This window comes from Mycetomoellerius zeteki, unplaced genomic scaffold, assembly GCF_001594055.1.
Source record: "Mycetomoellerius zeteki isolate Tzet28-1 unplaced genomic scaffold, Tzet1.0 scaffold106, whole genome shotgun sequence".
Classification (NCBI taxonomy): Eukaryota; Metazoa; Arthropoda; class Insecta; order Hymenoptera; family Formicidae; genus Mycetomoellerius; species Mycetomoellerius zeteki.
Window position 1 is genome coordinate 2,535,972 of NW_017255975.1, and position 16,255 is coordinate 2,552,226.

The 16,255-nt window shown below is 35.1% G+C and overlaps 1 protein-coding gene across 1 annotated transcript in view; it reads right to left on the reverse strand.

The window, feature by feature from the left end:
* The window catches only part of LOC108723508 (uncharacterized), a 22,836-nt gene continuing 6,581 nt past the window's right edge, over positions 1 to 16,255 (reverse strand). The window contains exons 2-3 of the mRNA XM_018449329.1: positions 15,812 to 16,119; positions 1 to 3,831 (exon numbers count right to left, since the gene is read on the reverse strand). Of these exons, the coding sequence (XP_018304831.1) occupies positions 544 to 3,831; positions 15,812 to 15,964 (3,441 nt within the window). The 5' untranslated portion in view covers positions 15,965 to 16,119 and the 3' untranslated portion in view covers positions 1 to 543. The remainder of the gene's footprint in view (positions 3,832 to 15,811; positions 16,120 to 16,255) is intronic.

A 16,255-nucleotide genomic window follows, 5' to 3' on the forward strand; every position in this document is an offset into this window, starting at 1 on the left:
CGCAGCCATTGTATCACTTTTTTAACTCGATAGATGATCTCGATTGTACGATGTCAATAGTTGCTTTCCATTTACATACAAGTGAAACTGAATCTGAAGTAAGTATTTCATACTCAGATTAATGATGTCATTATATGCTTAGTTTGGTAAAAAGTTATCATATGACAGGTTCATAATCTTACTTTTAAAGTGAGTTTATGAGACTCACTAAAGCGCACGGTCTCGATCTTGTGCAGATTATAGACAAAAATTCAGTTAAATCTCACTTGTCAGAATGCAAAAGGATGCATTCAACTAAGTTATGATATCACAAATGAGAATTCTCTGAGAATCGGTGTAAATGGAAAGCAATTAATGATACGGTCCACAATGCTAGAACGTTAATATTGACGTCGACCAAATTGAATAGTGATTAATTTTAATACTATCAAATATTAAAATTAATTACCAATTGAGCAAGAGACTTTGAGAATCTTACAGCGAATTCGGGAGCATAATTTTTACTTAGTAAAACACTTCAACCAAGAAAAAAAGAACAAACCTTCAACCTTCCATCTGTGAAAGCTTGTCCTCCAAGCTATCTTGGCTATCATTAGTATCGTTCAAATTGATCGTGTTATTGCCCTGTGACAATTCAATGACGGATTCGTTCAGATTATCGCTCGCCGATTTCTGTATATCTAGCACATCGTCTGATGCCTCAAAGATCGAAGCAGTCTCCGAAAGATCTTGAGTGTCCAGTCCGATAGTGCCGGAGTCAGGTTGACTCTCCTCTTGTACGGCGATGATCTGCATAGGTTCCTCCACTTCAGAATCCAATTTGATCTCCGTTTCCTGCGCGATTTCAACCTCCATCGCCGTCTCCTGCTTTATGTCCTCTTCGTTTATTATGCTGTTCTGATCCACCTGCTCGTCAACTATCGCAGAGTCAGTCTTTCGTTTTGCAGACGTGCCTGACGTTGACGACGTCGCGATACCAGAAATTTGCGTGAGATTGCTCAAAACCGTCTCTTGTATCTTCACCACATTGTCGGTAGTCTCAAAAATGCTGCACAATTCCCGACTCATCTCCTCAACCTCTGATGTATCGCCGGGCTTTACAATCATGTAACGCTTATTCGAGTACACCTTGTTGCTCGAGATAGTCGGACCCTTCTTCGAAATCGGTATATTACTTGATGTAGAACTATTGCCGCTCACCGTCGCACTCTGTATTTCTTTCTGAACATTTTCTAACGTTTCCTCCACGGTAGGATTCTCCTCTTTTTTCGACGGAACTTTCTCCATCTCTTCCTTTTCTGCTTGGATCAGATTGCTTTTTGTTATTTCCGTGTCATCATTGTACTCTCGTTCCTCATCATATATGCTTTGTTTCCGTTTCACAAATACTCTCTTGAGCGGTAACTGCTGTTCATCCTCAGACTCGTCATGTCGCTCCGGTATCTCATCAATCGTCTCATAGTCCTGCTGCGCTTTCTTCGCCTGCAGCTCTTCAATCTTCAGTCTTTGCTGCTCCACTCGCTTCTCCAACTGTTCCAGTTTCTCCTTGGTTTCCTGATCCTGGCCCTGAGTGATCAATTGCGTCTTTTGCGAAGCGGCCGAACTCTTTGGCGAGCTACCGCTGGATGATGCCGAAGTCTTCAATTCGAACTTCTCGTTCGGAATAATATCTGTTTTTTGACGTTGTTTCGCGGATTGCAATACTGCTTGTATCAAATTCTGACTCTTATCGAGCGGTAGTTTAGTCACTACTCGCTTCACCACATTGCCAGCCGGTAATTTCGCTAATTCCGCAGGATCTATCGTGGTGCCATCTGGATTCATAATAACTTCACGAGTAGTGTCACCCTGTCGGATAATTCTACGAACAATCACTCGTCTGATCTTATGCGTGCCGGGAGTACCGCTCAAGGAAGAGTCTCCATCCTTAGTACTAGGTGTACTAACTGGTGTGCTTCCTTCGTTACTATTTCCTGCAGGTTTCCTCGTCACAATTCTTTTAATCACCTTGATGGTCTTCGGAGTGGACGCTGGAGTCTCTGTCTTATCATTATCTTTGCGATTTTCTTGAGAAGTGATTTGGGATCTTGTCGTAGATGCTACTAATTCCTTAGACTCTTGGTCGACATTCGACTGGTGCTTTAACGGGATCTTGTGTTCCTTGAATACTGAGGCAACGATCTTTTGCACTTGCGCCTCAGTATCATCCACGTGGCTGCTCTTGGGGCTCTCCTCCTTCTGCAATGACGTGAGACCTTTCGAGCTGCTCTGAGAAGTAGTTTGTTTCGTGACTTTCTGCTCTTGAACATCGCGACGCTGAATGGGCATTAACGTCTTAATGGTCTTCTTCACCATGTTGCCATCTTTGCCACGTACGAAAACCACCTTGCGTTCTTCCTTTTCTTGTCTCTCGGATTTCTCTTCTTTGCCTTCTCTGTCCTCCTCGTCCTCTTCTTCCTCCTCACTCTCTGAGGGCTTTGGCGGTTTTGGTAACTTCTTTACAATGTACGCCGGCGGCTCGTAATCATCGTCCCCGTCAGAATACTGATCCTCTTCTTCTTCCTCCTCATCAGAATCTAGTTCAAGATTCTTCTTATTGTCGGGCTGCAAACCGTCCGGGCCCATTTTCTCGCCCGCCTCAATATGCTGCTTGATGTGGGTAACATAATCGGCCCTATTACGACATGATTCCTGACAGACATCACAGGTGAGACCCATACCCGTGCGCTTCGTGTGCGTCAACTGATGCACCTCTAGGCTTTCCTTACGTTTGAATGCCTTGCCGCAGTCCTCGCACACATGGCGCTTCTCCACCGAATGGGTACGCATGTGTCTAGTCAAATGATGCGATAGTAGGAACGTGCGAGGACACAATTTACACATATATGGTCGATGACCAGCATGGGTAGATAGATGCCGAGCCAGCTTTGTGCTGGTATGGAAGGCCTCCTTACAATAGTCGCATACGAATGTTTTATCTTCATTATGCAGCATTTCGTGGCGTTCCAGGCCCTGTTTGTATTGGAAGCGCTTGTTGCAAATGTTACACTGGAACGGCTTCTCTTTCTTGTGTGCCGAATCCTCATGCTTTTCAAGCTCCTCCGTGGTGAAGAATTCGCGATCGCAATGGGGACAGGCGTAACGCGTCTCTTCTCTGTGTACTTTCTCATGACGTTGCAGCTGAGTCAGCCGCGAAAACTGCTTTTGACAAATCGAGCACGTATACGGCTTTTCTTCCGAATGTGTGCTCATATGTTTACTCAGGTCGTATTTGGTGAAAAAGTGTCGGTCGCATTCGGTGCATTTGTAATTGCGATCGCGATGAGCGCGCTGAACATGCAACATTAGAGCCTGACGTAATGGGAACGTACGTTCGCATTGATCGCATGCATGCACTCTGATCTCTCCCGGCTCTAGATTGCTCTCCTCTTTAATATTACTCACTTCCTGTTCACCCTCGCTGCCTCCGTCCTGCTCCTCTTCGTAAAGATGCTCCTCGTCGGCATTCTGTTTTTCATTTTGTCGCTCCCTTTCTCTCTCCCTCTCTCTTTCTCTGGTCTCACGTCTAGTATCTCTGCTATCGTTATCAGAAGTGCGTTGCTTTTTCGAGATCTCGTGCTGCGACCTAGACTCGGCGGGTCTCTTGCTGCCAATCTCCATCGGAGGATCGTTGGGGATGGGAGGGAAGGGTCTCGGCAATACTCCAGACAGAGGGTAGTCTCTCAATGCTTCGTCAGCCTTCTTGCATTGCAACTTAAATTTATACGAGCGGTCCAGATTCCAACGACACATATTGCAGATCATCTGCGGCATCCCATCTGCAGCATAGACCTATTAAAAAACAAGATGCGGTGGATCGTTAGCAACGTGCTTACCTATCAAGGATCCGGAAAGAAGTGACTTCTCGGTGTTGGACGTTCAGGAGTTGCAGGAGAGGTTTCGTTAGATTTATGTAGTTTTTGTATTATAAATTCAAAATTACATATATTATAAATCTTGTAAATTATAATTTACATCTATTAAAGTGTTGTATATAATATAGACACCACAAATATGTATAATATATAAATAAATATACATAATTGCACTATACAATTTTGTGTATATAATATTAAACTTCTTTAATTAAAAAATGCTCATGAAAAGATACAAAAATTAATAAAATATATATTACACTTATATAATAATAATATTATAAAATATGGAATATTTGAACATAATGAAAAATTTGAATACAAATATATATAATATTATTATTTATTTTTAAAAGAACATTATATTCTTTTATATGATACATAATTTTTCTATGTTTTTTTTAAACTTCCATTTAAACAGAATGTGATATATGTATCATACATAACACAATAAAAATATATATAAAATAAAATTTAATACAAGAGATATATAACAATAGAGGAATGAAATGTAAAAAAGAGAGTGATAGTGTTTAACTTAAAATATTAAATATAAAAAAATCTCTTTAATGTATTATTAACAGTGCATTAAATAAATAGGTTCTATTTTTTAATGTATTTATGTTCAAGCCACAAGTTCCTCATCCTAAAATTCCATAACTTTTTCCTAAATTCCAGACAAAATTTCATAATTTTCTCTAATGCTTCTATAATTTAAAATTTTTTATATTTTGATTCCGATTTAGAAACCGTAAAATATTTTGTTGAGAGAGCAATTTAACATAGCAATGTAAATTACTTGTTGCTGATATTGCTTGCGCTTAATTGCTAAGTTGAGTACCTAAATATTCCATCACGCAAAAAAATATTTTGCTGATCCAACTAGAATTATAGCTGTTTTTTATATTTAATAGAAAATCATACGCATAGAATTTAGCACAAATCTAAATTCTATTTCTGTCATTTATATTATTAGATACAATACATATCCAATATCGCAATACTTGCTAGAAATTTATCTATTTTAGCTATTTTTCGTACTTAGATGATTTTCGTTGTAACTGCAAGATCACTTTTTTAGTGCAAAACTGTGTAGGTGTGATATAAACATATTAAACTTTTTTAAAACCAAGAATTTTAATTTTCTAAAAAATTTTTGAAAGTTCCCTGACCATTTTCAATTTTTTTGACATTTCCTTGATTTTCAATTTTGTAGCAAACCTGATTTTACATAAAGGTTTACGCGGTCAATAATATTGACAGCACGCATCAATATTTTTAGTATTTTTATAATTTTACATGATAAGTATATTATTAACAATATATTTCACTTTAAGTTTACATACTTTATTAATTGTATTGTGACAGGGATCCTAATAAAGTGATACTGATGCTCGAGAATCAAGATCTAGATCACTGTCAGTATTCTACGTCAATTCATCAATATTAACCACACACGATCAGTAATACTGGGTGTTTTCCAACAACGTACACAGATGACACAGTGTAACACTATGTTTTACACAGTGTTCTAATTATAACACTGTTACACTGCTCGACAGTGTAAAAAGCTACCCATATAACACAGAAACTTGCAGTAACATTACAGAAATGTTGCAATATTGCAGATTGCGCTGTAATATCGCTGCAACATTGTAGGTATTAAGAATATTTATGTAATTTTCCAGTCATTTAGGAAATTTTACAATCATATTTAAGTAATGTTACATGATTATTCTGGATCGAAAAAAACCCAGCATAATCATGTAATTTTATACAAATATTTTTTTCAGTGTACCAATCAGAATTCTAGTTATCTTAACTAAAATTCTAGCAGATTTGACCAAAAAATTCTGATTCGTCCATTTTTCACCAGAATTACTATTTAATCCAACCAGACCATTTTCTCAGTGTACTATTACTTTTTTTGGGAGATTTTACATATCACTGGAGTTAAATAAACTTTGTAATATAGCAATCTTTCTGTGATAATTTTTAAAGGAGAATTAAAGCTTTATTACTTTTTGTCAATGATGTCACGGAAAGAGGTATCAAACTGATCACTGAATACTACGACAGATTAATTTACGACGAAAATAAAAAACAATTAATTATCCAAGTTATCGGCAAATACCAAAAAATGTATCCAAATATAAATACAAGTACTTTACTTAAACTGCTTCAACAAGAAACTTAACTTGCATAACTTACACAACTTTTTGAAATCATATGAGAAATTCGAAACATCTTGTAAAATTTAGTTAACCTTATAATATTCGATACAATAAATAAATTTATTATTACTTATGTATTTTTTATTCAGATAGTTGTCAATTATCATCGCAATACGTACCCTTGCAACGCTGCTAATTTTTTTCGAAAATTTTATTTTCATGAAGTTTACAGAAATATTGATAGCCATCAGCTGTCAAAAAACTATATTTAAAAAAATTTCCAAGCAAAATTTAAAAGCAATATTAAATTTCTAGGCCTCGCACGTGGCCTTATCTTTATGAGCGGAAAAATTCGGCCGACGCTCTAATTCTTAACAAATTAAAAAATTTTTTTTTAATTTGCTCGAAATTGAGTGAGCTATATACCCATTCTACGTAAATTTGGATTATGATTCAAATAAAAAATTACCGGTCCAATATTCGTTATCGTTATTAATTTTGATTTTTTTCTGCTCACTTCATTGGATCACCAATTTTTAGTTTGGACTATAATCCAAATTTACGCAAAATGGACTTTCAAGTCATTCAATTTCGAACAAATTAAAAGAAAACTTTAAAATTGGTTAAGAGAGGAACCTAGTTTAGAGGGTCAAAATTTTCGATTTTTTTTTTGCTTTAATTTATAGTATTACTCTCAGTAGCGATTAGTAATTTTTCTGGAAACAGTACCCGAGCGGATAGGTGAACTTAAACCAAATCTACCATCGATTCACAGAATTATTAATAAGCTTAACTATCCTAACGCCTATCCTAATGAATATCCTGATCGGGGAATTAACGGAAGGTGAGACATTTCAAAACTTTTCCTTTAAAATAAACTAGCAGTCTTGGTAAAAAGACTACAGCCAAATTTTTCAGTAGTGGGATATTAAAAAGCAAACAAAGAAACGCTTATTGGGTTGAGATACGTTTGAGATACTCAGAAAATATATTCGTAAAGTTTTAGACCGAAATTCGAAATACTTTTGTAGTTACAGCCTGAGAAACAGGTACGCGTCGCGCAGACAACATTTAATTTAAAAGTAGATTAAATTTCACATCCTTATATGTTTTAATCTACTTGAATTTAATTTCATTAACACATATTGAATATCGTTTCAGTTACGAGTGATTTAAATATTATTTACTATTGTATATTAAAACTTCAGAAAATTTCATAACATTTTTAACAGTGTAGTCTTATAACAAGAAGAGAAAAAATATTTTATGTAATAGCAAAAACTCACACAAGTCAAAAGTTGTATGTTTTTTAGAATTAAAAATGAAAGAGAGGAATTCGATAGAGTACATCGCTAATTGGCTAATTCAAAATAAAATAATATCATTTTTAGACCGCGTATGTGAGAGACACAACCGATAAATAAGAGCCCTAAACAGTCGAAGCTAGATCTTAAAATGCTTTTTAAATAATTCAATCTTGAATCACTAAATATGATATATATGATATATATGTACTTGACATATATACCACAAATGTAGTCTAACGAACTGTGCACCGAAATATTTCAGGACTAAACACAATTAAACCACTGTAGTAATTTCGCGAATTAAATTAAATTCTAATAATTTCGATGCTCAATCAGGCATCATATTTCAAAGATATCAATATGCTGAAAAACTGTAAACTTATTGCGAAAAAAGTTTTCAACAGTTCTGTGAGATATATGGTACTTATATCGGCCAACGTCTCACACATATACCCTGAAAGGCGCCTTCCTCAGGTGATAAAAATTGTTTAAAAAATTAACAAATTATTTATATCACCGGAACTCTTCGGAAAGCGTTAGGACACATTTAGAACTACACGATAAGTACCATATATCTCACAGAACTCTTTGAAATCAGACAGCGTCTCATCTTCGTTCCTTCTAGAGACTATTTTTTAGTGAAAAAAATTGTTTAATAATCAAAATAACAATGTTAGGTGTCAGAACTCTTTGTAGAACTATGTATCTTTTCAAATCCTATAAGAAACTGTGGCTGGAAACTTTTTTAGACGAAGTTGGCTTTGTGTGAACAGCCAACTTTGTTGGCGTCTCATTTTGAATTTTGGGTTTCTCGGTTTTAATGGCCGGAACTATTTATTTATACAGAACTATAGAACTATTGAAAATAAACTCAGAACTCTCATTATTTAATGAGTTTCCACCAAGTGAGACGCTATCTTCACACATACACCGACCGATATGAATGGATGTGTGCTATCGGAAAGTACGCTAACGAAATCCTCTCAAAATGAAATAATTATAATAAAAAATTTCGGGGAGGAGGATATTTGAACCCTCAAAATCCCCTCCTTAGATACGCCCATGGACATATTCATAAAATATTTTTGATGATAAAGGAAATTATACATTCTGAGATCTAATTGCTCATTCTCCTTGAGTTTTCTACATACTTCGTACAATTATATCACATGTACACACACGAAAGAATGTACACTTAAGACAAAAATTATTTGTCATTGCAGTGACTTATGTATATAATTTTCTAGTAATTTAGATAACGATAATTCTACATTGATATAGTCTGTATTATGCTTACGCAAAATAATAGCATAATTAATATGTTATTATTACTATATATATAGATTTTGCAAACGCATAACATACAACAGTAAATATCCGTTTCTCAGCTAATAGTCTTCGTAACATATCAGGTAAATATTTAAAAAATCCAAATGTTTAATATGTGAATGTGTTTAACATATATTAATGTGTAATAATTTCTGACCGTAACGGTCAAAGATAGATTTTTAATGCTTAAATAATTCAATCTGAATTACTATATATGTACTTGCATATATAGCCATTCGAATATTTGTAGTCGTTCGAACTGCGCGCCGAGTTGATTTTCCGGACTTATAAACGCAATTAAACTACTGTAATAATATCACGAATTAAATTAAATTGAATCAAACAAATTTTAATAATTTTAATATCAATCTGATATCATATTAGAAAGATGTTAATATACTGAAAAACTGTGAAAAATTTATTGCGAAAAATATTATCTCGGGAGTCGAATCCAGATATTAAGATGATGCCTGATTGAGCATCAAATTATTAAAATTGCTTATCAATTTAATTCGCGATATTACTAAAGTAGTTTAATTGTGTTTATAAGTCCGGAAAACCAATTCGGCGCGCAGTTCGAAGGATTACAAATATGGTATATATGCAAGTACATATATAGTATATATAGTAATTCAGATTGAATTATTTAAGCATTAAAGATCTAACTTTGACCGGTATAAGCATTTCTAGTTCGTATTAAATTAAGCTAGTATATCTAATAGTGTTATAATTGCATTGCATTAGTAATAATTTCTCTCTCTTTATTTTTTATAGTTTATATCAGGAAATCAAGGAAAAACACTGAAAGGAATTCCTAACGATGGCTTCCTTAAAATATGTTGTAAGTTTTTTCAGTAATTATTTAACTGTTATAATTTCTGCACATTAAATTTGTTAAAAAAGTTCCTTTATCTTTATCTTTTGGAGTTTCCTTACAACTTGTTCCTATCTCCTTCGAAATATTCTCTTTCTTATAGTTAACCTTCTGAGGACCGGCATGTTTTTGATCGACTTTTTTATGCCGGTGTGAAGTTGGCACCCCCTTTTGAAAAAATCGATTTCTGTAGGTTTTGCACAGAGTTCTGGCCTCTACGTATTTTTAAACAATTGTTTAATGTCGGCGCCAGCACCCCACCACAAGAGTAAAATACCACGCAACAGCTAGTTTTCGCCTACTTTTTGCTATTTTCCTATTGTTTTGCAGTAGTTCCGACGCTTTCTAGAGGTTTTTATCAAAGTTTCTATTTTTAAAACAATCGCTGGTATTACTTACTCTTGTGATGGGGTGCTGGCGCCGACATTAAAAAATTGTTTAAAAATATGTAGAGGCCGGAACTGTCTCTGAAACCTATCAGAGAACTGTAGAATTTCGTGATAAAAATTAATTTTTGCGATACTTGGGGTGCCACGCGAAGTTGGCTGTATAAATAACTACGATCTGTGTGCTAAAAATTGCAGGTCGTATTTTCCTTACTAATGATGATGCTAGCGCATCATTATGCTAAATCTATGACAGTAAGAACAGATAAGCAAGCAATAGAAAGATGTATGTTACGATATCTAATAAATATGTATATATTTACAGTAAAAAATGCATCAATTATTAATATTCATTTACTTTGCAGATACATCCAATAAAAGATCAGTACAAGGAGAAAATGAAGACGCATCCAATAGAAATGGAGGAATTGAACTAACAATAGATAAACAAGCGGATAAAGGATATAAACAAGAATATCTTGAAGAAAGAGGACTTTCTGAAAGAAGTTTGGAAAAGATAACAAAAAGGTTGTACCAATATCTAAGACATTATAAATTGGGCATTAAGAAAATGGGCATATAAGAGCCAATTATAATAATCATACAATATATATATTACAAATTAACACATAAAATATGTTATGCTCTGTGAATTAAATATACTTAAATAATAATTATTACATGTTTCGGCTTTCCGATTGAGCCATCTTCAGATATTCGATTCATCGCAGTAGTATAGTTAAAATGAGGAACGCAATAATATAAACGAATAATAGTATACAGCCATTAAGTGAGGCCAGATAAATGTTTTATCGAGAAACTTTACCGATCCTGTTGTTTTGAACAGACCGAGATATTGTGGATGCGATCCATTTGACGCTACAAATGCTTCGAAATTTTTTATTGACCAATTAGAAGAAAGAATTTTACTAACTGACCAATCAAAAAATACTTCGAAGCATTCGTAGCATCAAGTGGACCGTAACCTATATGTATATAGCTTTAAACATAATTGCATTTATTCAACTCTTCCGCGATCGCGTGACCGTAAACTTCATTTATAATCTCTGCAGAGTGCAAAGTGTAAAATGTATAAATGTGCGGAATCGTCGCAGCACTCGCAACGCTCGCTGATCATGTATTGCTAGCGTCACATTTGCCTCTTACGCCAAAAATTCCAAAAGGACATTTCCCCCACTCCGTAACAGCGACGATGCCGACGACGTATCTTAATATCCAGATCAAAGTTTCAGATTCGGACTGTGCGAAGTATCTCTGGTCGTAGGACACGTAGAGAAAAAAATAAAAGCACAATCTATTATATTATACAATCAGAGTGTAAGCTGTACCTGTTAAGCTAGCCCCCCCCCCACCAGCGATAAATGAATTCTAATACATACCAAAATTAAGTGCTAATTAGGTGCTGAAGTGCGTAATTAGGTGCTCGAACCGTTTGGCAGAAAAAAAACTAATGGGGAGGGCTAGCTTAATATTAAGTTAGCCGTACCCAATAAAAAAAATCAACATTTATTGCGTAAACAAACAAAACAAATACATCAGAATTAAGTGCTAATTAGGTGCTCCAAGGAATTACTAAAATATTTCGAAAATATATATTATATACAGAATTATATACAGAACTTAAGCGTCAGTCGAACAATCGGCTCACAAGAGAGAAGTGGTCTTAAACAATTAGATGCTCCAACAAATTTGGTACTAAAATATTTGTTTTTTAGTGTTATTTAAAGATATTAAGCGCCAAATTAGGTGCTCGTTCCGTTTAGCAGAAATTCGAACTCAAAGATAGGTCGCGCAGTCGGCTCACAAGAGAAAAGTGGTCTTAATTCGGCACCTAATTCGGCGCTTGATATCTTTAAATAATACTAAAAAAGAAACATTTTAGTACCAAATTTGTTGGAGCACTTAATTTTTTAAGGTATCTTTTCTCTTGTGAGCAGACTGTTCGACTGACGCTTAAGTCTGTACATAATTCTATATATATATAAATTTTCGAAATATTTTTTTCTACCATGGTCTCGCGTTATGACACTACGCTTTGTCTTGGCGCCGAGACACTACCGTGTCTCCTGAGAGATAGTTACTTTAATAACATACCTAATTCGGCACAGATATAAAATAAAATATTGCAGCGAGGATGTTCATACAATATGTTAAATTTTAATTTATAGTGCCGACGTAGAAAAGGCGAAGAGGAAAGTAGAAGGCGATCTGAAGCTCACGCAGGAAGCCGTTGCCAATCTCGAGAGAAACAAGAAGGAACTCGAACAAACCATCCAACGCAAAGACAAGGAATTGTCGTCCCTAACTGTCAAACTTGAGGATAAACAATCCTTATTCGAAGAGTTAAGTCTACAGAAGAAGATTAAGGAATTGCAGGCTCGCATCGAGGAACTCGAAGAAGAGGTGTGTATAACAAAATAAATCAAGAAAAGATTCTTCCCAAAATTTTTAGTGTGAAAGAGGAAAAAAGAAATATTTTAATCAACTATTTTTAAATCGACATTCTTGTCTTAATTATCAAAGTGACAATATATAATAAATTGACTAAAAGTTTTCAGAATCAATCGAAAGACATCAATTAGAATTCGATGATAAAAATGTGTTTATTACTGTCTCTTATATCATAACTATATACTATACATATATTGTAACTGATTGACTATTGATGAAACGATGATGTATATTTTCTTCTTCTAGCTCGAATCAGAATGGACTAAAACTCTAATGTATACCAAATAATACCAAAGTATTTGGATGCAACATTAGGTGCCTGTAAAGGACACTTTATAATTTTCTTGTACTGTATAATTTTGTTGTACTAATATTTAAGTATTATATGTTCACCTGGATTTATTTTTTATGTACTTACGATGTTTTTGTTGGAATACTGGTAAGGTTTACTGCAGTTTTCCTTACTCTCACAACGAATGTTGGTATTCATGTAATAAATCGGCTGCAGACGTAAAAGATAACAAATAAATAAATTTTGTTATTACCATTTATAGTGACTGTATTCTATTTGTTTAATAGAAATTTTCTTCTCTCTCTGTAATTTCTTTCACATTTCCTTCCTCGGTGGTCTAACGATACTTCATATTTTATCGAAGTACATACGTTACTGAAGATTTATAGTGTTTGCTTAGGGCGCATGTGCGACTTTATTCCCACGGTAGCGCTTCAGTGGACGCGTCAATGTCAAGAAGCAACGTAGCGATCTCGTCCGCGAGCTCGAGGAGCATGATGAACGCCTGGAAGAAGCTGGCAGTGCCACTTCTGCTCAGATTGAATTGAACAAGAAACGAGAGGCTGAGCTTAGCAAGCTCCACAAAGATCTCGAGGAAGACAACATGAATCCTCATTGGCCAGCTTTCGCAAGAAGCACAATGATGCCGTGACCGAGATAGGTGAACAAATTACCCTCAACAAACTTAAAGCTAGGTGAGTCTACCAAACTGATTTTCTTTTTCTCAATAAAGAAAAACAGTAAAACATGAACAGTAAAAAAACAAATTGTCTTCTTTTAATATCGAAAGAAATATAGAAATAGTAAATTAAAGTTAGAGAATTTTATTAAGAATCGCCATGAAAAACTAGAGCTTTTCAATGAAATTAACAAAAATTTTAACACCTAAAAGAACCAAAGTCATCAAAAAAAAGAAATAATTATGTAACGCTAAAGTAGATTTCGAAAGATCGACAATTAGATACGAGTTTCAACTTTTCAATTTTCGACTATTAAGGTGCGTTCAGACTATTGAGCCACAAACCGAGACTGAGCCTACATCCACATTATCAAAATGAATATAGGTTCACATTAAAGCTTTGAATGTGGACGTAGGCTTGGCTCGCGGCTCGATAGTCTGGACGCACCCTTAGACTTTCATTGAAAAAAAAAATAAGAAAAACTATAGGACTATAACATAATATTTCGTAGAGCCGAAAAGGATCGACACGACATCCACTCCGAGCTGAATAATATCTATAATAAATTCTATATACGTAAACTTTAAAATATATATATACCTGCATATAAAATTTGCAATTAAATATAAAATATGATAATTATATAAAATTATATATAAAGTATAAAATTATATGTAAAATTATATATGAAATTATATAAAAAATTATATATAATATAAAATATATATTGATTAATTTTCTTTCTCTGCATTTCTTTTATTTATATCACAAATTGTATTTCAAATTATATTCAGTAATAAAAAAATTAAAAATTATTTTTAATAATAGTTGCAAATACATTGCGCTGCAACATTGCTACGACGTTACAGCGCAATCTTGCTGAAGGGAGACATTTTTATGATGCTATGACATTGCAACAATGTTGCAAATACATTGCGCAATCTATTTGCAATATTACAACATTGTAATAAGATATATCTGCAATCATTTTGCAATCTTTCTGTGCTGTATGGGTAAGTACGAGCGTGTAAAATATGTTAATGTTACCAACTTTTCAAAAAATTATTTGGTAGCCGTACTTATTTTGCAATAAAACAATTAAAAATCGCCAATTCTGAATTATAACTTAAATCTAAATAAAAATCATAAACCCCCCTATTATTGATACGTTAAATATAATCATAAGAATAAGAATGGAAGACTACAATGCATTCTAGTGTTACACTATGAAACTAAACTGCGTTCCAACACGTATCTTAGGCCGGTATTCATAGTCAGATCTTATATTTAAGACCGTCTTAAGTTCAGCCTTGAGATGTCATGAACCAATCAGAAAGCCGCATTAGCATCTTAAGACATTACTTAAGACGGTCTTGAAATAAGAACCGACTATGAATACCGGCCTTACACAGTGGAACGCAGTGTAATATTCTGTGTCCTAATTGGAAAAGCTATGTCAGTATTTGTTAATACCAGGGCTCAGTCTTAATATTTTATATTTTAAATAAGTTTTTGTAACTTATTTTATATTTTTTATTTTAAATAAGTCGTATCAGTTATTTTATCGAGCCCTGATAAATATTATATATAATTAATACTGACAGTATTATTGACCGTGTAGGGTCACTTTTTCCGGACAACACACATGTCTAGGAATGCCTAAAAGACATCTTTAAAACGTCTCGATTTTGAACCTTTTATTGTCTGAGTTCAGTTTCCATTAAAATACGAAAAATACTCAATAAATATTAAAGCAATTATAAATATAAACGAATAGAATATTAAAGACAAGAATATAAGGGGAAGTAGCAGTCAGCGCGGTACTTTGTGCGCAAGTATAACAATGGATATGTTCAAAAGTTCATTTTTAATATAAAAGTGTATAATGTCCGTACGTTTCTACTTACTTCAATAGAATATTAATTCATCAACAGATCGTTGAATAAAATCTTTAATAAAATTTTACTTTATAAAAGAAAACAAATGTTTACTTATATTTAACCCGTTTTTTTAATTAAAATAAATCATCGTTACGCTCAAAGGTTCCAACTCCGACAAACTTTGAAAGGAAATAAATCAGGCGGGAAACGCAAATGAAACGTCCTCTCTTTGCAATCGCCGGAATCGCGACGTCAGATCGGCCGGCAATATCGCTACCTATATTACCACACGATCGTATATCAATTCACTTCGTGACACAACAAAAGCACACCCCTCGAGGCAAATCGCCCCTGCCCCCTTCCACTTTCGCGCTACCTAATCAAATCCCTCTCCCCGATACGGAGACGTTGGAGTCGGGTGTGATCTCGCGCGTGTTACCTGCGAGAGGAATTCGACGAGACACCTCCGGCGGTCGATCCCGCCGACGGTTGAGGGTACTCACCTCGATGGCGACGCAAGACATGATCTGCAACGCGAGCGGCACCTGGAACGGCTTGTTGTGGTCGCGCTCATAGATGAAGCTTAGAGGTTCCGAATCCGTTAAACAAAATCGGCAGACACGCCGCGAGCGTAGCGGCGCCGGCCTATTCTCCATGTCTGCCGGCGTCTCTTTTCGCTCTCGCCGCCTCCTTCTCCTTCTCCTCCTCCTCTTCTTCTTCCTCTTTGATAGCGTGTTCCGATCCACTCCACAGGCTCACCGATGCTCGTCCCCGCTCGGCAATTCCGCGAGATTAACCACTCGGAGTAACTCTGCCGCCCGACCACCGAGAGTATGAAATTCGCGGACGACTCGCGCGGCTGCTACTTCGACTCACTCGTTAGTTGCTCGTTCGCCCGCTCGCTTAGCTCGCTCGCTCACTCGCTCAACGACGCCGAGCGTCGGTAA